This window comes from Triturus cristatus, chromosome 11 (genome assembly GCF_964204655.1).
Source record: "Triturus cristatus chromosome 11, aTriCri1.1, whole genome shotgun sequence".
Classification (NCBI taxonomy): domain Eukaryota; kingdom Metazoa; phylum Chordata; class Amphibia; order Caudata; family Salamandridae; genus Triturus; species Triturus cristatus.
The window spans coordinates 165,922,901-165,950,478 of NC_140594.1; the positions used below are offsets into that span (position 1 = coordinate 165,922,901).

General features: G+C 47.6%; 1 protein-coding gene across 1 annotated transcript in view; it reads left to right on the forward strand.

Moving 5' to 3' along the window:
• Nucleotides 1-27,578, forward strand: part of MORN3 (MORN repeat containing 3) — a 273,245-nt gene that overhangs the window by 110,256 nt on the left and 135,411 nt on the right. Inside the window, exon 3 of the mRNA XM_085636381.1 lies at nt 9,826-9,983. Within this exon, the coding sequence (XP_085492507.1) occupies nt 9,826-9,983 (158 nt within the window). The remainder of the gene's footprint in view (nt 1-9,825; nt 9,984-27,578) is intronic.

Here is a 27,578-nt window from a genome sequence, read left to right on the forward strand (position 1 = left end):
AAAATCACAGACACACTTTGCCCTATTTGGTTTTCACCAGTATGATGAGAAAAATACTTTCACTTGCGCTTCCAGCTTCTTGGTGGATCAGCAGATAGCAATGCCACTGAGGAGAGTGGCATAGTGGGTCTGTCCAGGAGTGAGGGGATGCTGATAATGTTGCTGGACAGATTTAGTAAGTAGATAATGTGAAGTTCAAAGTCCACAGTCCTAATCCCCATGGAGGTCCTGGATTCCGTGAAGGGGAGCCTGGGAAGGGGGGGCTCAGGGGCTGAAGGGCAGGAGACTTAGGGGTAGGAAGGCAAGACATAGAAAGTATAGCAGAAGAAAAACAACAGACGTCATGCCGAGACCCCATGCTCCTCTGGGCCATGATCACCCTGATGATTCGGAGCTTCAAGGAGTGGCTCACACTCTTGCAGGTAAGACGACCACCACTCTCTTCGTTAGTCACATATGACTTGTTCGCCATTAGGATTGCTTTGGAGGATTCATATGCTGTAACAAATACTACCTACCTCAACCCCCTCTTCTGGGCCCATAAAAGCTGCATTAACTATTGTCATTGTCGCCAGGCCACACCTTTACCTTCAGCAACATCTTATAATGGTCCTATTCTTCTCTAAACCTGGGGTGCAGGTGCCACTAGAGTAAACAATACATGTCATGACAAAGTGTATCGACATTACAAAACTGTCGCAAAACCTCATTAAATAAAGCTGTATGTGTGAACTGCACCTGTTTTCGCTATTGTTATATGTAAACGTTTGGAGCGTTGATTGCTACAGATTTACATAGCTGAGCGTTTCACTCACATGCATCATTGGTTCCTTGGCACACATAGACTTGTCTGCAGCACACAGAGACCTTACTCTGCCGCACACAGTGGACATAAATTAGAGGGAACATTGATTGGGAGGCAGGTAGTTTTATATACAGCCACCAGTTCTTTGGGTGGTTTAATCCCCCGGTTGGAAGCAAAGCCAAAATGTGCTTCAATATTCCTTGCAAAGTCATTGGTCCTTGCCCGTCCCATTGGATTCCAACTGCAGGTTTCTTCCAATAGACCTCCAAGTAGGGAACAGTGGGTACGGACCCGATCTTGGAGTTATTCACAATGTAAACCATACGCTTCATTCTTTTAACAGCGTAGACCATGATAAGCATTTTGTTTTGGTTTATGGTAAGATCTAAATCAGACATAAATCTAGAGAATTGGTCTATCAGCCTTTGAAGCCGTACTGGGGTACTGGTGATGAGCACCGCATCATTGGCTTCGAGTATGTGCTGGTATAGGACGGGTATGTAATCGAGGTGAATCTATGCACAAACTTGTCAGATGTTTTTCCAGACCACTTGTGTTAAGTGAAAACAGGAAGTACCCACGCCTGCCGTACTCCCCTCACAAGCTGAATTGCATTGGTAGTTTCCAAATTAAGGCTCTATCTAACACTTGCAGTTACCTCATTATGCATTTACCATGGACACATTAATGACCAAACACGCCACACCTAAAACATTGTGGCGGCACAGAAAAAGGGGCGTGTCAGTGATCCCCAGTTATGGGGGAGTGGCAGACTTGTTACATATCGAACCTTAAGTAAACTCCTCTTTTAGGGAGTACAAGTAAAGAGGACTGTATCTCAACACTCAGGGATAGTGTCACCAGCCATCAGTTCCCCCTGTTCTGCATTTCAGGGGATAGTACTTTGGACGCGCCCTCAACCGGCAGAGATAAGCACAGTGTGGAGCAGGTTCAACATTCTTGTGGGTTTTAAAAACATGTGATGAAAGGAAACATGTATGTACAGAGCTGAGCTGGTAACTCTGTGGATGTGTTTCTCCACCTCTCTGGGATTTCCTACATCATTCGGATATTAAAGTGTTCTTTTACAAGTAGCTCTTGAATGCATTTTACTTATTGTCCTGGAAGGGAAACAGCCTTTACAAAGCGGGTTGAGATGCGTGTGTCGTTTCCCCGAAAGCAGAACAGTGCTTTCCTAAACAATACATTTGCCTGAACCGCACATTTGCGTGGTTAAGGCAGACAGCGGTCTAGATGCGTGGTTAAGGCAGACAGCGGTCTCGATGTCCGGATGGGCGGGGAGAGGAACAGGAAACACTGGGACAGGAAGCTCCGGACGCGACCAGTTAAGTGGGTTGGGGCTGGGTTTGGAGGGTAGTTTTCAGGGGTGGGTGTCGGTTTTAGGCCTCAGATCAGGGGGAAGGAAAAGAATTAGTTTTAAGGGACGCGTGGGGTCAGTTTTAGGGCTCCGGGCAGGGAGCTTGGGTCGGGGTACTTTTTGGCATGGGCAGGGGTTTTGGCCTCTGGGCAGGGAGAGGAGAAAGGGGTAGTTTTAAGGGCAGGGTGGGGTCTGTTTTAGGGCTCAGGGTAGGGGGCTAGGGTCAGGGTCGTTTTTGGCAGGGAGCAGGGTTTTAGGCCTCAGGGTGGGAGGAGGGAAAGGGGTCATTTTAAGGGCAGGCAGGGGGCGGTTTTAGGGTTCAGTGCAGGGGGATCAGGAAGTTTTTTGGGGCAGGGACCGAGTGTTAGGGCTTAGGGTGAAGGGTCAAGGTATTTTCAGGGGCTGGGGTGGGGTAGATTACAGGGCTGGGGTATTGGGTGTTAGGGCGCAGGGCAGGTGGGCTAGGATATGCAAGTTACCAAGCATATCCCTTTAGTAAACATGCACTTACAACGAAAGTCATTGTAAAGGCATGCATGGTAAAGGCATGCGTGGTAAAGACACGGTCATAGTTAAGGCCGCATTGTTAAGGCATGTGTGGTTTAGGCATATGTAGTTGTATCATACAACCGTGCTGGAAACCTCTCTTTGCCTTTCTGATAAAATGCAGATGAATAGACTCATTGGAAAGAGTAGCTAAATGCCCCCAGTCTGTAATAGTCCTATAAGTAACACTGAAAGCTTCATAAAACCCATGATAACCAAATTTGTTAAAGGTAGAGGTTCATTCTCTGGGTGGCAGCATTGCCTTGCTTGCTGTCACTCGTGCTTGTTTATTGCTTGTGCATTCTTGGAATGCACCTCATCTCCTCCTACCGGGTGCAGGATGACGCTCGCAGTAGCGGGAGCACATTTGGCCCACACCACAGGTTCTTGAAGCTCGCCAACAGAATTCACAGCTTTTTCGCTCCCACTCGATAAAACCCCTGGCAAAAATGTCTAGTTTTTATAAAGTGCATTCCACTGGTTAGTGCTGTTTTTTTTGTTTGTTTCACATCTACTAAATGGAGACGCGGTGTGAATTGCAGAGGGTCACACACAATGTCAAGCTGGACCATTAGGACTCCTGCCACATTGTAGTGCGTCAGTATAAAATTTAGGACCTGAGTTAGAGTTTAATGGTAACAGAAATTCACCCAGTTTTGGGAGGTTTACAAAACACCTAACGTTACTGGCTCCTGGCCCAACAAGCACTAAACTAACAAACATCAAATTAATGTCACCCACTCATCCCCCTTCGGCACTATAGGACAACACACCCTCTTTGGACTACCAGCCCCGCTTCTGACAGCCCAGAGTCTAATTCACTGACCAGTGTCCTGGAGTCTACTGCCTCACCGGTGGTGCCGCTCTCCAGTGGACCTTAGCCGCTCAGCCAGCCTGCCTACCTGAAGCAAGGATGGCCACCCCTCCTGTAGGGGCCAGATGTACAAAGCACAGTGGCGTAACGAAAGTTGAAGGGGCCCCCCTGCAAGGTACAAAGAGGGCGCCCCCTTTGGATTTAATCCAGAGCTCTCCAGCGTGAGTACAGTGCTGAGGGGACCCCCTGCAGCACTGCGGGGGATGCGGGGGCTCGTGTTACGCCCCTGACAAAGCATTTTTCCGGTCGCGAATGGACCTATTTGCAGAACCGGGCTGTTTGCAACCAGAAAAAATGTGTTTTCAAATCTGCAAAATACGATTTGTTACCAAATCGCAGTTTGCATTTGCGGTTTGGTATTTGGAAGGTGTGTGTTTAGGGCCCCCCTTCCAAATACCAAATTGGTATGGTAAGTATTAATGTTTTGCAACCAAATTCTTGTTGTAAAACAGTAATACTTTACGAGCAGTTTAAAACTGGTGGTAACCCATTCGCAAAGGGGAAGGGGCCTCCAAGGGACCCCTTCCCCTTTGGGAATGTAAATAATAATACTTTTTATGAGCAGGCAGTGGCCCCACGGACCACTGCCTACTCTTAAAAAATGAAACCTCAGGGTTTCATCTTGTTCTTTATAAACGCATCCTGTTGTTCTTTAAGGAAACGGGCTGCATTTAAAAGAAAAAAAGATTGCTTTATTAACAAGCATTGGCATAGCCAATAGGTCTCGCTTTTGGGACCTTCTAAGTATTTAGTTATGCAGCACAATATCCTTGGTGCAACCACATCAACTGTTGCGTGGCTAAACACTTATAAGGTCCCAAAGGCGAGACCTATTGGCTATGCCAATGCTTTGTGTGGTTGTGTGTGTGGTTGTGTGTGTGTGTGTGGTTGTGTGTGTGTGGTTGTGTGTGTGTATGTGGTTGTGTGTGTGTGTGCTTGTGTGTGTGTGCTTGTGTGTGTGTGTGGTTGTGTGTGTGTGGGTGGTTGTGTGTGTGGATGTTTGTGTGTGGTTTTGTGTGTGTGGTTGTGTGTGTGGTTGTGTGTGTGTGGTTGTGTGTGTGTGGTTGTGTGTGTGTGGTTGTGTGTGTGGTTGTGTGTGTGGTTGTGTGTGTGGTTGTGGGTGGGTGGGTGGTTGTGTGGGTGGTTGTGTGGGTGGTTGTGTGTGTGTGTGGTTGTGTGTGGTTGTGTGGATGGTTGTGTGTGTGGTTGTGTGTGTGGTTGTGTGTGTGTGGTTGTGTGTGTGGTTGTGGTTGTGTGTGTGGTTGGGGTTGTGCATGTGTGTGGTTGTGTGTGTGTGGTTGTGTGTGTGTGGTTGTGGGTGTGGTTGTAGGTGTGGCTGTGTGGTTGTACATGTGTGTGTGGTTGTGTGTGGTTGTGTGTGGTTGTTGTGTGGTTGTTGTGTGTGTGTGTGGTTGTGGGTGTGGTTGTGTGTGTGGGTGGGTGTGGTTGTGTGTTGCCCCCCATATTTCATGAGTTGTAACTGCTGCACCCACCATAGCGCTTTGAGATCTAAAGCGCTACATAGGTCTAATCGATTAACCAGTCGCCAACATGCTGTGCTTTTAAAGAGAATGTGCCAAAAGTTTCCAGCTTCCTCATCATGTCCTCATGAGAGCGCCAACGAAAGGACTCCCTGAGTGGTGCAATGGACATGAAGCAGCCGCTGCGATCAGAAATAAACACTGTGAACGTTGTCCAGTTTCACAGTAACATTTCCTTAATGTTCTTTAAGTCACAAAACAGTAATACTAAAAGCATCTCAAAATAAAGGAACACAAACATCGAGTTTGTGGAAAGAAAAAGCACATTGTAAGTCAAACGGGCGCAGCAAAGCATTAACACAACATGTTCTTTGATGTTCTTTGAATGAGAACATCAAAGGGGCGCCGCCAAAGTGATCGCGGGCGAAAGTGAAAGTGATCGCGTGCCAGCCTCTGCTCCTAAACGCGCGCCCGCGCACATGCACTGTAGCTCTAGGCTGGCCATGATAGCATTTTTTTGAGCCCTCACAAAAAGTCTCGCCAGACCAGCGCATGCGCTGGGTCAGGCAAGACCTAAAAAGCAATCACAGACAGGCTGCGATTCCTAATAGGTCGCAAACTGCAACCTACCTTATTAATATTCATGAGGTAGGTCAATTTGCGACCCACAAAAAATCTCTAAATGAAACTCAGTGAGTTTCATGCGGTAGGAATACTGATTTCCTAAATGTGATTTGGAGAGAATCGCAGTTAGAAATTGGTATTCCTAATGTTTGTACATCTGGCCCGTACACCCTTGACAACTCACTAGAGATTTGTACCCCGTTCCAGAACTCCAGGATAACCCTCAGAAGATGTTAGTTCTGCTTAGCCAACCCCCAACCCGTCTCTCTTCTTTTACCCTTCGTTGCCGCTCAACAGACTCCACACCAGCTGCCAACCTTCAGAGGCCCTTTGCTTCTGCTTAGCCTCGGTGAGCAGGCCTCTGTCTGCTACCCCCAGTGTACATACTCTGTACCGGCACCCCCTCTCAGTGCCACCTCCTTTTCTCACACCTGTCCAAAGCCAGAGTTAGTACTACCATCCTGTGTCTAGCTCACCTCCCTTCCCTGGCCTCGCCCCTTCCCCTCTACTTCTCAGTGGCACCTCTTGTTCTCCAAACATTGGTCAGCTGCCCTCAAATCTCCCACGTAGAATAAAATGATGTGCCCTCTGTGCACCTTTACCCGTGAGTCGTCATTCATTCCTGCCTGCAGCCTTGTTCTCACTGGTGGTGGCCTGTCTTCCCGCCTGCCACCTCCCACTGGAATGGTGAAAAGACACAGCACCATTGTGGACATGCCTGCAGGAACACATGGGCTTTGCCTTTCTTTGGTTGCTGTTGATTATTGCAACAGTCCACACTTTATTACATCTGCTCTGAGGACTTCAGAACTGTGGCAGCATATGACAGATGTGCCCCTTGATGCCCTGTAGCCTCCTCCTTGCCCCTTCTCCTTAGCTGCCAGTGAGGGTACCACTCTAGGCACATCCTTACACGTTAATCTCTGTGGTGCAAGCTTCCAGGTCACTCTGGCTTACTCACTGCTTGGCACAAACGCCATGTGTTGATCAACGGTACGGTTCTACAGACATATCCCTGCTTCTGCTCTTTCTGCACCCCATTAAAACCCATCCCAGTCCAGCTTGGGACCAGTGGTGCTGGAAGAATTTTCAGAGTGAGGGTGCTGCCATCAATGTTACATCACTGATGCTGAAAAATCCTAGCATCACACAAAGAATAAGTGTCACAAATGAACTACGCCCATTCAGCAAGATAGCATGTGTTACATTTTGGAGCACACTGTCACAAATATATTGCTAAAGAATGGGGTGGTGGCACACTGTCACTTACAGACAGCACTTTTCCCATTAAAGTGAACAGTAAATTTGCTCAGGCACACAAGTTTTACTGATAAAACTATATCGCACAAAATCATAATGTGTGAAAATTGGGTTTCAGCGAATATTTGTCATATGTTTTTCTCCAGGTAAGGTGTCTTGATTGTTCTGATTCTGTTAATATCTTTGTTTCCATCGCACTTCAGAACTAGCTTTTCTGTTTATTTCGAAATAATTGTGCATGAACATTTATAACATTTAAATCGTGTAGTGTGTTAGAAGAAAACGACATCCTACGGTATTTTCTTTCACACCGGCAAGATGGTCACATAGTTCACTGTACAAAATCCCCACACTTTGCAGTCAGAGAAAGAAAATAAACACCAGTCTCCATGTTAAAAACATAAGCAACAATTTGTCAAAAGACTAGACTGACATTGGACCTCTGACTTTGAACGAACAGCAAAAGTAGCAAGATTAAAAGAAAATGTAATGTCATCTTTAATGCTCCATCACTTTAGGATCTCCCTTAAGTACATTTTTTGGGGTGCGCAGCATCCCCCACACTCCAACTTCCAGTGCCTATTGGATGCGAGAAAAGAGAAATAGCAGGTGCGGGAAAATATGGTCAGGCGTATCTCTGTATTTCTAGTGGGGATAGTGTTTTTAACAGACAGTAGTAAAGTCACAGCGCTGGGTCATTCCACTCCCACCTGTCCAGTATGTCAGAGATAGCATTTACATCTTCACTTATGAGTAGCAAGTGGCACCTTACTTTCTTATCTATTTGAAGCCCCATATCTCTTGAAATAATGCCCCCCAGGACTTCAAGCTCATAAACAAGGATCAGTGTGCCACGCTTACCCCTGTACAGATTGCAGAATGAGGTACAATAAGAGATGTATTTGTTTGGGGGGGGGGGCAGAAAACTTGAAGAATATTGTAACCCCCACACCCTATCTAGTTACACTTATGCAATAGTTTGCCAATAAAGTTCAACCACGCTACGCCAAAATTGACAAGATAGCTATTGATGGTGCCAACATTTTAACGTTATCCTTTCCTGCAGTATTCCTTCAAACACCAGGGGCCGTATCATGCACAGTTGTGCTGGCGCAGAGCTGAGCTCTTGGGGTTTTTATGTGAAGTGTCTTAGAGGGATGCTTTTGACTCTGAATAGCTCTAAGTTAGTGCTCTGCGGCTTAGCTTGGAGACAGAGGCCAGTGGTTGCCTCTTTGTTTCCGAGGTGGGCTCTCTGAAAATCATGCAGTAACTCAAGAAATTTTGAGTTGATATAGGCAACCATTTTGATTAACCAGTGATTGCAATATCATACATATGGGGGCATATTGACAGGTATCCTGATCACTCTGTTTCACACCTTGTCTTTCTGAAAGCAGGCCCCGGGCAATTCAAGAGCCTCCATTATGTTCACCTAATACAAAGTGTGATAGGTCGTGGCCTAACCCTTGGGTTTTTCACATGAAGTATTGGTGGAACACAAGACCCACAAACCCTTATAACCTGGCACTTAGGTGGCTAGGTCATGAAGAAAGTGAACCAGGAAAGTTTGATTTGTAGGAGATGTTGACATGTCAGATAATATCCTGTTCAATTAATTGACTCAGGGAGAGACTCCAGAGTGAAAGAGTCAGAATTGTTAATGTAGGACTCTTTAACATACTCTTACGTGATTTTGTGAATTGGCCCTAGAGCAATTAAAATAGGAGCAACTTGGGAATATTCATATACAATGAGTGCATATACAAAGGAACTTTTACTAATAGGGAGTTGGATGTTTCAGGACCTATTCACAAGGGAGTCCTCCAGCTGGGCTACTTTGCGTACTCATAAATGCTTTCGTGAGTCGGCCTTATGTTGTTTAAGAGTTTTCACAAAGCAGTGCTCTGTGTGTGTATTTAAATACGTAGTTGGCTGTTTGTCTACCTTATTTATTTTTGGAGTTTGGTACAGATTAGACTCTGCCCAAAGGAGCCAGAGACAACTTTACAAAACACAGTTTTATTGTACGTAAGGTCCAGATGCGCCTGGATTGCAGAAATGAAGATGTATGTGTTCGCAAGAAGCTCAAACACAACTCCACCCAAAGCATATTTAATTTTATACTTTTAAGTTACACATATTTACAATTGTACGCAGAGAGCAACAAAGTGATTGACCCAGAATCCCTTTTTTTAAGTGCAAGAACCAGAATTAGAACCCTGATCTTCACGTTCCAAAGCTTAGAACGTTAGCCTGTAAACACTACTGCTCACTAGTGAAACAAGCGAACAAGCCGATGTAATCACAATAGTTTCACTAGATATACTAATTACTGAATGTCTCGGAGAGACAGCGCATGTGCTGCCTAGGCTCGACCTAAAAATGATACATCAGGGCTTATTTAAAGCTGTTATCCGGTGAATTATGTCACAAATTGTCTCAAAACTAAAGCCGACAGCATCAAACGAAGGAACGTCTGGGACGGTTATGTTGGTGTTTGTCAGTGATGCACGACTGGTTGAAGAGAGCTGTGTTTTTCCTCTTCTTGGGTGGCCCCTTTAAGAAAGCACTAGTTTCCTAACAACAGAAATCTTTTAAGAGGGTGTTGTTGCCCTTATGCATGATCATGGATCTACTGAGAAGGAGGCCTCTATTGCCACCCAAAATGACAATGAGGCTACTAGCCTCTACAACGAGCTACTCTCAGGTCCTTTGCTCTCCTCCTGAACATGATGTTCCTTAGGGCCTGGTGGCCTGGCGGTCTGATATCATCCACTGCTCAAGACTTGACTCTTATTTCTGTTCCTTTCACTACAATTACCAGAGTGAATAACAGTTTCCTTGCTTGCTTCAACAGGTAAGGGTACGCAGACCTGGAAGAGCAACAAAGCCATCTACGATGGAGACTGGAAGAAAGGAAAGCGCAGTGGGTTTGGCACATACAGCCTCCCCGACCCAGTCACTGGAGAGTACATGAAAGTGTATTCTGGCTTTTGGAAAAATGACAAAAAACATGTAAGTGTTATTTCACGTTAGCTATTCCAAGATGTCACTCTGTGCTTTCAAATGGATTTTTGTATCTTTGTAAAATGTGCTTACAAGTGTGATAGAAAAATGGCACACGGCACCAGGTTCAGCAAATTATTTGTGAGGCCTCGGACATATGGGGAAAAATATGAAGCCGGAACCGCGCTGTGCCTTTACAGCGCCGGCAATAGAACGAATGCGGCATTGCCACGCATTCGTTTAGCACGCAAGTCGTTACAACTACTTGCTTTAGGGGGGGCACACTGGTGGAGTAGTATTGGATTTAAAGTCCAACACCTTCCCTACTGTTGCGCATACTGGAGTTAGATTAGTAAGTGATTCTAATCCAAAGTCCAGCGCCCCCCTGAGGCAAGTCGCTGTAGCGACTTGCCTGCAAATGGGAACGCATCATAATGGTACGTTCGTTCAAATGCCGGCGTTGAAAAGGCATCTGTGTTAAAAGCATGCATGATTCTGTCATACAACCGGATATATGAGCAGCTCGGTGAAGGCGAGATCGATGCCAACAGTGTCCTGGGGGGGATTTCTTGAGTCATATCCGAAGGTCTGAATACACCTGAAAATACAACCCCCCCCCCCCCCACACACACACACACACTTCAGACTCCAGGACCAAGAATGAGGAAATCATGTATTCATTTTCGATAGCGCCAAGAAATCATCATTGGACTCCAAAGCTGCCCTCCATTGAAAACTCAAAATAGTGAACAAGTCCTAAAAAATATAAGTGTGGTCTCATTAGAATAAACAATGTGCTACTAGGTCCCTTCATCAGAGGAAGGGGGTGTCCACAATCTCACCACATCCTCCCTTGCAGACATAGCTGAGGTAGGAAGTTTCCATTGTATATTTTATGCCTGTGAAACATATGATTTATAGTGTATATTTCTATACTGTGTACAAAGAACGTGGTGAGATCTCAAAGAATTTTGATCAAGTTATGTTTTATTGAAGCCATTTAATGGCTTCCTGACTGTGTGAGCACTATATAAAAACAACAATAAATGACATATTGCCGCACACTAAAATGATAAAAAGAACATTCAAACATTATTTCGTTAGAAATTTCATGATTGGTTTAGAAACACTATGCAGAATATTGCCTCTCTAATGACTTAAAATGACCACATTTTAAAACAAATGGGAGGGAAGCTTTCTTGGTGCATATGAAAATGGCATTTTTGAACAGGTAAAAAAATGTTGCATTGAATGTTGTAATGCTTGGGTGCTCAGAGCTAACAAGTGAGAGATGGTTTGTAACTGCAGCCCCATGTGTGTCTCTGGCCCTTCCCTGCACTCTTTAGGTATCCTGACCACTCTGTTTCACACTTTGTCTTTCTGAAAGCAGGCCCCAGGCAATTCAAGAGCCTCCATAATGTTCAGCCAATACAAAGTGTGATAGGTCGTGGCCTAACCCTTGGGTTCTTCACATGAATTCTTGGTGGAACACAAGACCCACAAGCCCTTATAACCTGGCACTTAGGTGGCTAGGTTATGAAGAAAGTGAACCAGAAAGGTGGATTTTTAGAAAATGTTGACATGTCAGATGATATCCTGTTCAACTAATTGACTCAGGTAGAGACTCCAGAGTGGAGGAGTCAGAACAGAGAAGCCTCTCCCTCCCATGCGTCAACTGCTGTAATGCGCATATCTTCTTTGATACCGCCTGCCGCTGGCCTTTGAGAGATGCTTGATTGAAATATGCAGCAGTATCACCCTCCTGGATTCTTCATAGGCCTATGCAAGTGTTCATATTATGTTATGTTCATACATGTTAGTAGAGTGTTGTATTGCTAGTACTAGGCCCTCAAGGCATTGTTGGGGTCGTGCACCATCCCATCCAGGTCTCCAGGATTCCTACGTAGACCAGAGTCTGTTTTCTGTTTTAATTTGTGTAGGATTGTTATTAGTGAAGGTGTGATTCATATGTTGTGTGTGTGTTGGTTGTAGTGTGGATTGGTGTGTGTGTACGTGTGATGGGAAGGATTGGTTGGTATGTGCGTTTCGTGCATTTCCCAGGCTTGTGGTATATGGATGATGTAACTGCAACCGTAGCGTCTTCTTAGGGTTTCCATTTAAACCAGTCTAGCTGTAAGGGGGTGGAGGGAGCTGGTTTGCTGTGTTGTGCGCTGTCTAAGAGCAGTATGGTGTTTCATGAAGAGTGGAGTGTGTCCAACTATATAATGTTTCTGAGCTGTGTTGGATGCGTGGGCATTGTTCTGGCTGGTGTGTTGTGTTACAGGTTGTAATTGTTTGCTATTATGGTTTTTACAGTAGTGAGCTCCATAATAAGCACCGATATGAAGCATCTAAGCTGTGTTAGAACATCAGAGTGTTGGGAGCTCTGTTGAAGACAGCTGAGTAGCTCCGGGATAAAAATGGCTGATATAAGCCTGGAGCTCCAACATTCCAATGTTTCTCTTCATGGTTTTCCCTTTTTAATTTTACAACATTCTACCCTTAGTGGTGGAATGTTCTAATACCCTCATAGCCCCTCTGCCTCAGGCTATACTGGTTGTTAAAGGTTCTCTTCCTCGTTATAGGCCCTCGCCGACTCTGGTTCAGGGCCTTTAACAACCGGTATAGCCCTCAGCAGTGAGCTATGAGGCTATATTATGTGAGTCCTTGGTATTCCATAGATGAAAAAACTAAAGCAATGTTCTGGAATGCTTATTGCTTGAGATGCAGGACTGGGGTAAGAAAACAGTTTTTTCTCTGCACTGGATGGCCCTTTTAATCTGTTCTGTTGGATATTGTCAGGGCCACTGAAATTAAGCTGCAGAGGCGGGCCAAATTATGCAGCAGGGTTGAGTAAATTATGCGGCAAGGAAAGGCTAATTTTGAGGCATAATGCGTCAGATTTTGTGATAGTATTACTTCATTATTTTGACATTTTTACACATGTTAACACTGTCTGGACATTGGTTTACCTCATTTTAACACCCACATATACCAATAAGCAACCAGTGAACGTTTTCAAAAAACTGCATTTCACTGCGTAGCAACACGTGTTACTGCATGTTTAGTCATTTTTTAACCACTTGACCTAGAAACAGATAATGCAGCAGATGCTGGGTTGTGTGGCAAATGCAGCTTATCCATAATTGTGCAAAAATTGCTGTGGCTGTACAATCGCATAATTCCAGTGGCCCTAGATATTGTCTACTATTTAATGGAGCTGTTGTGTGCTCTTTCTCTCCTAGACAAAGTTTGCGAAATGCTAGAAAGTTAATGGTCCTTGCGTTTCAGGTTGCGGGCGAGCTAGCTTTTTCACGATATGGAACATGCTAACATCCACCTGAACGCATTAGGCAGAAGTCTTAACATAAACCCAACATGGCCCAGAAGTGCCATCCGGACAGCCAAACAGCAGTCACCACCAAGACATTCAATACACACATCTCTAGTCAGTGTTCAGAGGGATGTTCAGTGTCTACCTACCATATGCATAAACTATTGGTAAGCCCGGAAATACTTGTATCACATGTGCAGAGCTCAATGAAGGGGACACAGCCTACTAACCGAGAAATGGACCAGAGCCAGTACCTGGAGCACTTAATAGCAAGCAGAGTCAGACACAGTTTGAGATCACTGTCATTAAATTAGGTGTTGACAACATCTGTTTGTTTAAAGTGCATAGACATGGCAGACGTGCAGTATGGACCGCGGTACAAAAAATATGAGATTATTATTATATATTATTCTTATTTCTTCAGAACATGCAGCAAGTCACCCAGACGTCCAAAAGTGTAACAAGGCCACACTAATGGCAGAATGTGCACTATACATATGTAACACAACATAAGGTGTCAGTTGTGTGTTGCTGCTGGTGTGATGTAGAGTTTTGATCTAGGTGTCAACAGTACTCTGGTGAAATTGTCTTATCCGGCTGTAGTTCAGGATAGGAGGAGTTGAAATGTGCAAAAAGGTGTGGCACTCAGTGAGTGAGATGAGACAAGAGACTCACACTCAGCGAGAAAAACAGTTCTGAGCAGGGATGGATTGGGATCACAATTTGGTCTGGGCACTGACCAAAAAAGTGGCCCACATGGCCCACATTCGCAGGGCGTTGCCCACATTTATGGGGCATGACCAACATTCACGGGCGTGACCCACATACGCAGGCATGGCCCACATTCACGGGCGTGCCCTTTCATGAAACACACAAGGAATGTAAGTGGGAGGATGTTGTTCTTGGGAAGGACACAGGGCCAAGGTGACAATGTCCTACAAGCTGACCACCTGAAAAATAGCGAGGCCCCTTTCTATTACAAAAGTATTCCTCGGCCCTTCAGCGCAGGAGCACCTGAAAAGCAGCGAGGCCCCTTTCTCTTAAAATATTATTCCCCAGCCCTCCAGCACAGGAGCACCTGAAAAACAGGGAGGCTCCAGCTATTTGTAAATTACTCAGCCCTTCACTGCCTCAGGGCAATGGCCTGGCAGGAGAGGGGATAAAGCAAAAAAAGACAGCTGCTGAGCCATCCATGGGGGCTGAGGGGTGTTGCAGTTACCCGCATCATGGGAGATGAAGGAGCCCAGGCGCCTGCCCACCCGTTTCACCCTCCGACCGGTGTCCTGCCACCCTTCAGCGAGACGGCTGACCCCGCCACGGCCGCCCCACGCTGGCAGACGTGGATCGGCAGGCTCAACAACTACTTCATCGGTTCTCGGGAGACGGACGGGGCGGTGAAGCGCTCGCTCCTTCTTCACTACGCGGGGGAGGAAGTCTACCTGTTGTTTAAGCACCTTCCCAACACCGGTAATGCGGACGACTACGACGCGGCCGTGACGGCCCTCAATACTCACTTTGACCCCCAGATGAACCCGGATTTCGAGAACTTCAAGATGCGTCAGGCGAAGCAGAAAGAGGGAGAGTCAGTGGATGCTTTTCATGCACGGCTGAGGGTGCTCGCAGACACTCACCTGGTTGGTGACCGAGCAAAAGAAGAGATCAGGGCGCAGCTCATCTATGGCATCCGAAGCAAGAAACTGCGGAGCCTCATCCTCCGCCAACCAAACATCCCGATGGCTGACATTCTGGTGCTGGCACGGTCCCACGACCTGTCCGACGCACGTGCGGAGGAGATGGAACAAGCGCTCACACGAGGCACGGGTCCAGGAGTGACCGTCAAGACAGAGCGCGCAGACGCAGTGAGGATGCGCGAACAGACGCGCCGACCAACAACCAGGAGGTCGCCCCCAGCGCAGTGTGACTACTGCGGGTATGAAGAACACCACGGCAAGACGTGCCCTGCGAAAGGTAAAACGTGCACCAGCTGTGGCACCCTGAACCACTTTGCCTCCGTCTGCCGGAAGCGCGCCCCGTGGAAGGATCACAGGGGCAAGAGGCCTGCGAAAGGCATGGTGAGACAGCTATCCCAACTGTCCCTCTCCTCACGTACTGACGCTGAACCCAGACACACGCGAGCCCTGCAGGAGGACGACTCGGAGTGTGATGATGGAGAGGAGACATACGTGATCTCGTTCACCAGAGCCCTAAAAAGCACAAGACGGCCACAACCCCGGTGCGACGTCAGAGTCGCAGGGTCAAAGGTGAACGCGGTGATCGACACGGGAGCATCAGTCACCGTCATGGGGGTGCAGCAGTACAACCGACTCCGACCGAAGCCAGAACTCATGACATCGAAGGCCCGCATATATGCATATGGCAGCGACGTCCCACTACCCCTTCTGGGGAAAATGACAGTACCGGTGGGAACAGAGGACGCCGAGATCACCATTGATGTACACATCATCAACCAAGAGGTAGATACGCTCCTAAGTGGACACGCCGCCGAGGACCTAGGACTCCTAGTGTTCATCCGGAAAGTTCAAGATAATCAAACGGCCAACCTGCTGGACCAGTTCCCTGAACTGTTCACGGGCCTGGGGAAAATCAAGCGCCCGCCGGTCAGACTCCACATCGACCGCTCTATCACACCCACGGCACTGAAGCACAGACGAATCCCCTTTCAGCTACGCCCTCTGGTGGAAGAAGAACTCAAGAAGCTGGAAGAACAAGGGGTCATAGAGACAGTCACTGGCCCCACCCCATGGGTGTCCCCAATGGTAATCGTGGAGAAGCCTCGCCAACCAGGCAAGATCCGGGTGTGCATTGATATGCGGCTCCCCAACAAAGCCATCAAGAGGGAGAGACACATCACACCCACCATGGACGACATCATTGCGGACCTCAACGGGGCACGGTGGTTTTCCAAGTTGGACTTAAACGCCGGCTACCACCAGCTAACACTAGCCAAAGAGAGTAGGTACATTACCACCTTCAGTACACACCTTGGGCTGAGAAGATACAGGCGGCTCAATTTCGGGATATCGTCTGCGGCGGAGATCTTCCAGAACACGATCAGGGACATACTACAATGCCTGCCAGGAGTTATGAATGTGAGTGATGACATACTGATCCACTCCACCACCATAGATGAGCACTATCGGAGAGTCAGAGCCACACTGACACGCCTCAGGGACTACGGAGTCACACTCCACAAGGACAAGTGCCAGCTATTCCAGCAGCAAATAGAATCCTTCGGGTACAAGTTCACCAACAACGGCATTCAGGTGGACCCCCGGAAGTCCCAAGCCATCAAGGACGCCCCAGCACCCACATCTGCCTCGGAGGTACGCAGCTTTCTGGGAATGGCCACGTACTGCGGCCGATTCATTCCGAACCTAGCGACACTTGCCGAGCCCCTCAGACAACTGACGAAGAAGGACGCACCGTGGCAGTGGGGGCCCCAGGAAGACACCGCGTTCCAAGCCATCAAGACAGCGCTCCTCGGCCACGCTACTCTGGTTTACTTCGACCCCACACGAAGAACGGAGCTACTAGTCGATGCCAGCCCGGTGGGACTCGGGGCAGTCCTCACGCAGGAACAAGAGCCAGGGCGGTGGGCCACATTGGCTTATGCGAGCAAAGCACTCACAGCAACCGAACAAAGGTATTCCCAGATCGAGCGGGAGGCGTTGGCCATAAGGTGGGGCTGTCGACACTTCCACCTATACGTCTGTGGACATCCGTTCACGGTCGTGACGGACCACCAGCCCCTGGTACCCCTTTTTAAAGGGACAGCACCACACCCCCCGCCACGAATTGAACGATGGGCCATTGGACTCCAACAATACCACATGGACATAACCTACCGGCCTGGCGCCAAGAACCCGGCCGACTTCCTGTCCAGACACCCGGACACAAGAGAGCCCCCACAAGCCGGGAAGGACGAGGAAGACGCAGCTGAAGCGCATCTAGACTTCGTCGCGGCTTTAACTTGCCCGCAGGTACTGACACTCCAAGAGATCTTGCAAGCTGCGGATCGCGACACCGTAATGACCAGAACTCGGGAAGCCCTCCAACAGGGGTCGTGGACCAACTTCCTACAGTCTGCCAACACGTGGACAGAGGACGAGAGGGCTGACCTGCAACAGATCTGGCGCGTACGGAATGAGCTCAGCGCCACCAGAGATGGAATAGTCCTGAGAGGAGCGAGGATAGTCGTGCCAGCAGCGCTTCGCCACCAAGCCACCCTCCTGGCCCACAGAGGTCATCAAGGAACGGAGAGGATGAAGGCCAGAATGAGAGAAAAGGTGTGGTTTCCGGGAATGGACGCATTGGTGGAAAACATCGTAAGGAACTGCCCGGCATGTCAGATGACTAGCAGACCTGAACCTCCAGCCCCCATCGTGACTGAAGAGCCCGGGAGACACCACTGGGACAAAGTCAGCATGGACTTTGGGACCCTCCCAGACGGGAGAGTAATGCTGGTAGTCGTGGACAACTTCTCCAAATACCCCCTAGTGGAGGCGCTGCCATCCACCACCTTCACGTTTGTAGGGCCAGCACTAGAGAAGATATTCCATATGTTCGGGCGCCCCTCAGAACTGAAGAGCGATAACGGGCCACCGTTCCAGGGCCATGAATTCCGCGAATTCCTCGCACATCACGGCATACGCCACAGGCAGATCACCCCACAGTGGCCCCAAGCCAACGGCGAGGTTGAACGCTTCATGCGGACACTAAACAAAGTTCTGCGAATAGCCAGCGCCGAACATCGGGACCCGGAACGAGAAATCCAACGGTTCCTTGGGGAGTATCGCAGCACACCACACTGCTCCACCAGACAAGCCCCCTGGGCCCTCATGCTAAAAGGGACACGCCGTGATGGCCTACCCACAGTCCCCGGGTGGGCCCCCCCCCGCGCCGTTTGCAGCGGAGCAGGCTCTACAACGACGAGAGCAGCAGAACCAGCAAGCAAGCCGGGCCAGGGGAAGCCGGGAGCGCGCCCTAGGGCCGGGAGACAATGTCCTCATAAAGACCCGGAGACCCGGGGGAAATTCAAGCCACCGTACGAGCCCGGGAGCTGGACAGTGGAACGCCGCCACGGGACAATGATCACGGCCCGAAGAGGGGCTGAGTCAGCCACACGTAACATCTCGTGGTTCAAGCGCATACCCTCGGCTACAGAACACCGGCCAGAGCCCGCGGAGGAAGAGGTGGAGGACACCAGGATTCCCGAAAGAGAACTCTCATCACCTCTGACCCAACCCGAGTCGACAACAGACCCGGGCGGGCCCAGCTCCGCAGCCGACCGGGCGGAACGCGACTGCCCGCCAGACGCCAACACCCGAGCGACGACCAGGTATGGGCTGAGAGGGAATCCTCCACCAAGTAGCCGCCTCAGAGACTTTGCCTGCCAAGTAAGTGACTGAGTGGGGGAGTTCGAGTCGGAGTTTTGTCATCCAAGTTGGAGAGGGATGTTGCAGTTAGCGCTCTAGCGTTGGACGCTAGAGCGCACATGTAAACTACGTGATGCGTACGCCGCGACGGTGGCGTACGCGTCGAGTTAAATAAAGAGGGGCGTTCCCCGAGTTCGGGAGTTCGCGCCGAGAGACCCAACTGTGTGTGGTCTGTTTATTGCGCGGCGCAGCGGCTGATAATTAATAGTGATCACGACGCAACAAGGGGGGGGATAAGGTGAAGATGGTGGGAGTTCCCGAGATCACCTGCCCCCCACAGTGAGACCCATTCTTCCTCGCCCACTATGCCCTGTGGGCGAGGTGTTAATGCAAGCACTGTTTCTGGGCTGCGTGACCCCAGGGGGGCCGAGGTGAAAATGGCTCAAAGGCCTGAGCAACACCTGGCCCCCAGGGAGGCCGATTCTGGCAGCCAATCACCCCTCCCCAGCCCACCCTCAGCGTGATTGCTCGGCAGGGCTGGGGGTCAAGGAGAGACCACAGCTGATAATCGCTGAACAGCCGCCCAGCGAAGCCGCTTTCCTCTCCCTGTCAGTGCTCTCTGTGGACTGGGAAAGGTGGGAAAAAACGGGCCACAGAGTGCACTGAGACACCGGCCCTTCGTTCCATGCCCGAGTGCCCACAGGGCCAATCCGCCCCTGTCAGTGAGTCACTTGTGCTCTGTGAAGTGAAACTGAAATCCAGTGAGAACGTGTTGCAGGAAAGTGAGGCTCACGCATTAGGAGGGAGACTGTGCGTCAGTGTACGGGCTGCACGCAGATGAGTGAAACTATACACTATGGTATGGGAATTACTTCAGATTTTTTAGGGCTGTTCTCCAGCAAGTGAGACGTGCAATCAGTGAGCTCCAAGACGTGTGGGTCAGTCCTTCAAGGCATTTTGTGAGACTGACTCCCAGTTTGAGGGAGGATGCAACAAGGTGTGACTTGCACTCAGGGAGACAGACTGTGCTCTAAGGTGTGGGACTCACACCGAGTGAATGAGGCTGTGCTCCAAAGCAGTGAAACATACAGTGAGCGAGACCCAGAGTGGGACTCACCTCCCACCCCAATGAGTGAGCTTGTGTTCAAGGCATGAGGATTGCACACAATTAGTAAGGCTATGCATGACCCCTTGGCAGTCTGTCTGTCCCTGGTGCCCGTCCACCTCACCCCACTTGTCTGCTTTCCTTTCGTGTTTCCTAGTTTTCTCACTGATTACATATCATTCAACCACGCTCCATGAACTCCCAGTGCTTAAGTTGAGCCAGTGGCTTCCAGTGCACCGGCACTTATTGTCAACACCAGCACTTATGACAGTCACCAGATGGTGGGCACTGTATATTTAATTTAGAAATGAGCACAACAACACTTGTTTATAGATTCAAAATACATTAAAAACGAATAACCCCTGCCATTCTTATAGCTTTGGAGGCCTGGATTAGTCTGAATTGTCACGCTGGTAGGAGTGTGGTGGTTAGTGGGTGTGTTGGTACTGTCACTGGCAGCACTGGCAGGGCATTGAGTGGTGCAAGCAGTAGTGGCTCCCGACGAGGGCCCTGGCACTTATTTGTGTACAAATTAAGCACTGTGCGCTCCTGCTTTCCCGTGTCTGTCTCTTGTGCGCCTAGGCCCCCTCCTTCGTCCTCCCCTCCGGTGCACGGTGTTTTGCCTGGGGCTGACTTCCCCTCCATCTTTGAGAGCTCCCTGGACCTGCCTCTGGCAAACCTGTGTTTCTGGAGGCGGGACTTTGCCAAAACAGGGAAACAGACACAAAAGTCGAACTACAAGTGAGTATTCAAACGAAAGAAGTAGATTTATTTTTAACTGGGTTTAACTTGTCTTTAATAAAGTAAAGCACTCTTAGATGGATGTTGTCCTTTAATTACAATTCATTTCCCCCAAATTTAGCACAAAGTGTTGCTTAAGTGTCAAAGTAAAGTGCCTTTCAGAAAAGTAGGCACCTCACTTAAATCATAATTAGAAGCTGACCTGCTTCTTGCCCGCCCTTCCCCATCCCTCCCGTAGAATCCTGGGTAGGGGAATGGTAAGCAGGGGAATAACAGCATGGCTCCTAGGAATATCTCTGTTAGATGGGTGTCCCTAGCTGTTACTTGCCCCCCTCTTCCTTGTGAGCTTGTTCCTACTGGGCTGTCCCTACACTGCCCTACCTCCCAATGCCCTTAATGCTTTATCCACTTTCTGCTCATCCCTGCGAAGGGAATTAGTGTCCATGCTTTGAGGACCCCGCACTGCGAGGTTGTAGTGTCTGTCATGCTACACAACCGCACTCACGCCATACACCGAAGAAAGATTACATGAAACCTCAACCCTGGCTGCTCTAGGGTTCCTCTGTCCACCCCCTGCAGGAGCATTCCCTGTGTTTGCCCTGTTGACGAGGGAAATGTAACATGCCCAGGAGTTGAAGACCCTCTGTGTCTTCTTGTGCACCAGAGGGTCTTGGGCGGGGTCGGAGATGGAAAGGTGGGAGGGGTCAAAGGGCATCTTTCTGTGGTTGCACCTATGTTAGCAAAGTAGTTACTCCTCCCCAATCTGGCGCATAAAATATTTCTAATTGTCTGACTGCTAACTCCCTCTAGCCCCTAAACTATTCATTAAACGTTTTATCATACATAGGGTTATCACATAATCCCAGGTCACGGGGCACCTTGTTTCCACTTCTTGGCTTTAACTCAACAAACAAGCGACCTGTGTGTGTTTTTTTCTTGGTTTCATAACAGAACCAACGCACCTGAAAACAAAGATTTGTAAAAGCCACGCTCTGCACCTGGAGACCAGGGGCATCAGGCCATCCTAACCACATAACCTCATAATGACAAAAGGGAAGAGAAAACCCTCATTCAAAGTTTGTCCATGGCCTGCTTGGCTTGGTCTGTGTAGGCCCCTAAACAGTTTGAGGAGGCCTTTGCATACCCCTTCTGTGTCTCTGCCATCTGGTGGGTGGCATCTGTTGCTGTTTATTTCATGAATGATCCGCGAGAAAGGAAACAAATGCCCCATTGGAGGATGCCGCCTGCTTCCGAGGCACGTGCATGTGCACAAGCGTGATTTGTAACAAGCTGTTCCTATTTTGTGTGGGTGTCCAGTGTCAAGAGAACAACTTGGCATTCTCCAACTAAGGGAACTGTTTGAGGACCTACGAATATATTCTTCGCAATAACTTTAAAATCGGTTTATATAACTAGTAACTTTACTTTTGACTTTTCATAAGCCCGCCATTTCCATTTATATAGAGAACCAAGCATTTGCAATGCAATCGGTCTCCCCTTTGGGACCTTATATGTATTTAGCTATGCAGCACATTAGCCTGGGTGCTGAAACATCTACTGTTCTTTAACATGGAGGGAAAGTAAGCACCAAACTGCGTTACACGCCAGGTATGGGAACACATGGAGAGAAACATTGCCTTTCAGCGGTAAATGGTATAGTCCAAAGCTCTGTTTTTAATATAAAATCAGGGCCTTCAGTGGTCATATCACCGAAAATACAAGAAATGAAAAAAATATTATTGTCTACGGGTGTTCGTGGAAGACAATTTTTTATGGACTAGAATCTAGGGAATGCTAAAGTGGTTCTGGTATTTTACTGACCTCTACTGGTCGTTTTCTATCAAGGAAGTTAAATAGAGGCAGTTGAACAGAAAAAGAAGAACCTAAGCGGAAGCGAACAAGTCCTAGGGCTGATCTCCAGAGCCCACAAAGTACATACACATATAAATATATACTAAAGTATATTCAAGAGGTCTCGAATGCTCGACCTAAAAAACGTGACATACATAAGGCTACACAGACAAACCACATAAAAACAGAGACACTTTCATTGTAGAAGATTCTTATTAATAGTAATTTAATTTAGTCCATAGTGTTTCACATGTATATAAAGTGCCATTATGTCTATTGAAAGATTTGTCCATGGTAACTAGATGAGCTAAATCATTTAACCAAGTTTCCCCCTTAAACTTTTGTCTTGTTTTCCATGAAGGTAACTTTTGTTTTCTAAGCAACAACTAATGCATGAATCCCAAATGTACATTTGTGAGAACATAAAGAACGGAGTCATTTAACCCCATATCAATAATGCAACAGAGAGGGAACCTTTTAGTTCAAATTTAAAATAAGACTTAAGTATGTAAAAACCTCCCTCCAGAAGTCAAACTCAGACTGCTGGTCACAAGATCACACCAGGGGGCAAAAGGAAACAGCCGTGCGTGTGGGTGCTGGACCTCTGTATTTCCTGAAGATCAATATTTGCTGGGAAAGCAGAATAGTAATGTCTAGAGATTCAGAAATGTTGTCACCAAGAATAGAGGCCCAACCGGAATCCGACAAAGGAAGACCTAAATCTACATACCAGATATTACATATGTTGTCCAAATGCAGATCGTTTTGATGAGATTTCGGTTATCTAGAAAATGCAGTCGCAGAGTTAACCATTAACCTTAGCACAAAAGGAGGAGAAGAGACACTCACTAGATTCAGCCCTCCACCTTGTGATCCTCAATCAGAAATTAGTTTACAGAGACACTGATATCTTTGATGCCCTGTTTTGTATATTTAAAATTTTAAAGTAAATATAGGTAGATTTGGTTCATAGCATAGATGCCTCTAATAGCCCCTGGCTTCCAGAAAACCTTTTTGGCAATTTGTATAATAAGAGGATTTTTCCATAAAGACAATTCATTGAGCAAAAACATGTAGTTACTCATCCTGTCTGCAAAGGCTTTCCATGTGTTCAGTGAGATTCTAGAAGCTCGAGGTAGCAGATGAGGATTCCACTTTCTTATCTTTCAAATGGAGTGTTAACAGAAAAGGGAAACAGAGGGGCATATTTACGAGGAAGTGGCGGAGCGCGGCATTAGCCTCCTTGGATTAACACCACGCTCCGCCACTTCTGAAACGCACCGTATTTACAAGGATACGGTGCAGCCCTGCGTTTCCCCCTGTGCTGGCGCTAATTAAGCCACCTAGCGCCAACACAGGTACCCTTGCACCATAGTGCAAGGGTGCCTGCGTTGCAGGGGAAGATTGTTTCTGTACAGGAAGATGTCGTTCACATAAACAATCTGAAATGGCAGCACACATACAAGTTGCTAAACGTCATTTTTTTAATGATTGTTTATGTGCAGCAAGGGACACCTTCCTGCATATTAACAATCAATGGCCTTTTGCTGTTTTTTTGTGTGCTGCACAACGCAGAGCGCAGGGCTGGCTGCCGGGCTCTCACTTCCTCCCTCGGTAGGTCATGTGATGGCATTACCAATCACTGTGGCTTTGAAATAAAGCCACAGAGTAATTGTTTATGCCCTTAATCATCGCGCCCCTGCGCTTCCTGGAAGGCCTGGGCTCGCAAGGGCAGGCTTTTCAAACCAATCCGGGATTTGCTCATATGCAGCTTTAAACTTAAAACTGCATGGCAGCAAACCAGCGATTGGCCGGAGCAGGGAACACAACGCTCCTAAGGAGGCCAGAGAGGCAGTGTTGGGTTCTCCCAGCTCACAAACAAAGTGCTGGGTTCTAGGCCTGAAGTGCGCATGTTGCATCGGACAGAGATCAAGACCTGTCCAACGCGAGATGCACACTAGACGTCAGGTGAGGTGATTGGCATTCACTGCCTGATTGGCCATGCCCTGCTGTTAAACGCCCTGCCCCACAGAGCCAGGGAGCCCACTAGTCTTTGGGCATGGAAAGAAGGATTTAATTTATGCAGCTAGCACCTAGTGGGGCAACGCTCCTCTGCCCCCAAAGAGAAAATGCCACTGAGAATTGGGAAGGGACCAGTCTCGGAACCCTTGGAGACCTCTTTTAGAACGATACACTTAGACCCTTCCCGACTCTACTCAATACATTTGAAAAAAAAAAACATTATTTTTTAACATATGGTGCTGTAAGGGCTGTGGTCCAGGCATATTGGCATACAGGGCAGACAAGTCACCAACCCAGGATACTCTAGAGATCATATGCACCACTCCAGGTACAATTAAAGCCATTACCTTGCTATATAAAGCGCTTTTTCGACAAGCCAAGAAGGACTTGGGGGACCTACAAAATAGATGGGTGACTGAAATGAATCTCGCGATCTCGGACATGGATTGGACCACTATTATGGAATGCACACCTGCACTTCAAGGAATGCTAGGTTTAAGCTCATCCAATTGTGTTTCTTACACAGTGCTCCTTACACCTAAACAAATACGTTTGATGTTCAAAGAGGCACAAGCAGAGTGCTCGAGATGTAAAGTGGTGGATGGGATTTCCGTAATATGGTTGGAGTGCCCCCCCACCCCACCGCTTCCATTACTGGGAAACAATTGTTCAATACATCGCGATGGCCATGGGTTGCCACATTCTTAAAACGCCGGTCTATTGTTTGCTGGGCCTTTTCCCTAGGCCTTAAACGAAAGCAATAACATCTAAATGTATTGACCTGGCACTAATACTTACTCGCCACCTCGTTGTGATCACCCCGAAAGATCCCTATGGCCCGACCCCTCTGTGCTGGAGCACTGAGGTGTTGAGTGGGCGGACTGCGAGGAATCGTCCCTCCAGTGGGAGGCCTTGCGCGACCCGAGGCCTTAGAAGATGCACAGGCTGGAGTTCAATATTGCACAATTGCCCCACGATTGACAGCAAGGGGATAGTGAAGACGGAATGGGATCCCTCCTGGCTGGGAATTCATTTCTACTCTACTCCACCCATCCGAGTGCTCGGTCCCTGAATCCTTCCCCATGGACTACCCTAGATATGCAAGCAGAGTTCCCACAGACACCATCTCCCTTGAAGAAAATACATTAATGGCCAGATGTACAACCATAGTAAATTGCGACTAGCAATTTGCTCTCGATTTCGAGTCGCAAATTGTGAGTCGCAATTTACTATGTACTACAGTGTTAGAGACACTGATTGCGATTACCAATGGGGTCACAAAATGCGAGGCTTATTAATATTAATGAGGATCTCGTATTTTGCAAACCCCATTGGGAATGGCTAGCACTTCCAGGGATGGTGGCCTGCGGGGCTCAGCAGACCACCATGACTGGGACTGCTTTTAAATAAATTAGTTTTTTTTTAAATGCAGCCCGTTTTCCTTAAAGGAAAACGAGCTGCATTTAGAAAAATAAAAATGCAACGTTTTCATTTTATTTTTAAAGGCAGGCAGTGGTCCCTGGGACCCCTGCCTTCCCATGAAAAAATATTTTTGCATGCATTTGCAAAGGGGGGGGGGGGGGGACCCCTTCCCATTTGCAATTGCATTACCAACTACTTTTACGAGTGCTTTACGCCCGCAGTTGTTGTCGCAAAACATTTGTACATGCCTCCTGAGTCGCTATTAGGAAGGGAACGCTCCTTCCTAATAGTGAGTCGCAGAACCTATTTTGTGAGTTGCTAATTGATTAGCGACTCGCAAAATAGGTTTTGTACATGGGCCTAAGGTTTTTAGCATGCGCAAATGGATCTAATACCCGTTTGCGCATGCTAAAAACCGTTGTACATCTGGCCCTCAGTACTGTTAATGACACCCTAGCAGGCAACACCTAGTTCCAGATTACTTTCTTACTTTTCTTTCTCAATTACATTTTTCTTTCCTTGTTACTGCATTGTTTATATTTGCAACTGCGATTATTTGTGTAGTTGGACACGTGCCCCATTGACTGTGACCACCCCCACACAATCCTCCCTAGATTGTCCTGTGATCTGAAAAATCTGACACCGGTTAGTGAGGAAAATGTTCATACCTAGAAGGATGATGACGCTGATATATGTTTGTTAACCATAGTATGCAGATGGATGCATAGGTTCATGTTGTCACGGTTATGCCCGCTGTAATTATCTTGCAAAAATAATAAAAATGATGTTTCTGTGTTCTTGGGAAATGGCGATATTACCATTACCTATAAAGCAAATTGCCCTTTGCACCCAATTTGAAAGTATCGAAGGATCAATATGCGAAATGGATTCTTTGGCATGCTCACCATGTTCAAAAATGTTAATGATTGCACCGATAGTATCCAGGGGTTTGCCTTCACACGACCTCCAAGTTCTATCAGTTGACTTTTCTGGAGTAAGTAAAGCCTTATCGGGTACTGAGGGATGAGGGCATTCAGACTTGAGTCTGTATCTAATGGGTTTGTCTAATATATATGGAAACTAAATTATTCACATATATGGTTTGCAGGAGACCACTCTGTAGACCAGGGATGTTCAATAAGAGATGGTTAAAAAGGGGTTCACCCATGGGATGCAATATTTCTGTAAGATCATTTGCCCACCACTTACCACTAGCATTATGACATCACGGTGTAGTCTTGACCTTTGAACTCATGGGATATGTAATTTCTTCTGTTTTCAATTTACACTGCAGTTTATTCTTAAATTACTTTGCTGGTGATGAATTAAAGCAGGAAGAAGGTACAGCATAATAGGAGCCTGCGGTCTTGTAATAAAATCAGCACTTTTGGCGCTAGATATGATCTGCACATCTATGTGGGTTGTGGTGAGCAGAAAGTTCATGGTGCTGTGCCCCCAAAATAAATGGTTCCATGGTGATAAACATGATAAAAAAGCTTGTGATAGTTGCTGTTAACAATGGTTTCTTGGTAACGTGGGAGATGCAATGGGTTTGTCTGTAATGGGGCCTTTACATAGATCACAACCTTTTCTGACACAAACAGTCACTGCTGAGCAGGCTTGTCAGAAGCTTTTGCGGAACTGGGTGCCTAAGCAGTGCATGGCGCCACCTAGTGGTGCTGATGGTACTGCCTCAACATGAATATATTGCAAAAGCACGCTGAGGGCCTTAT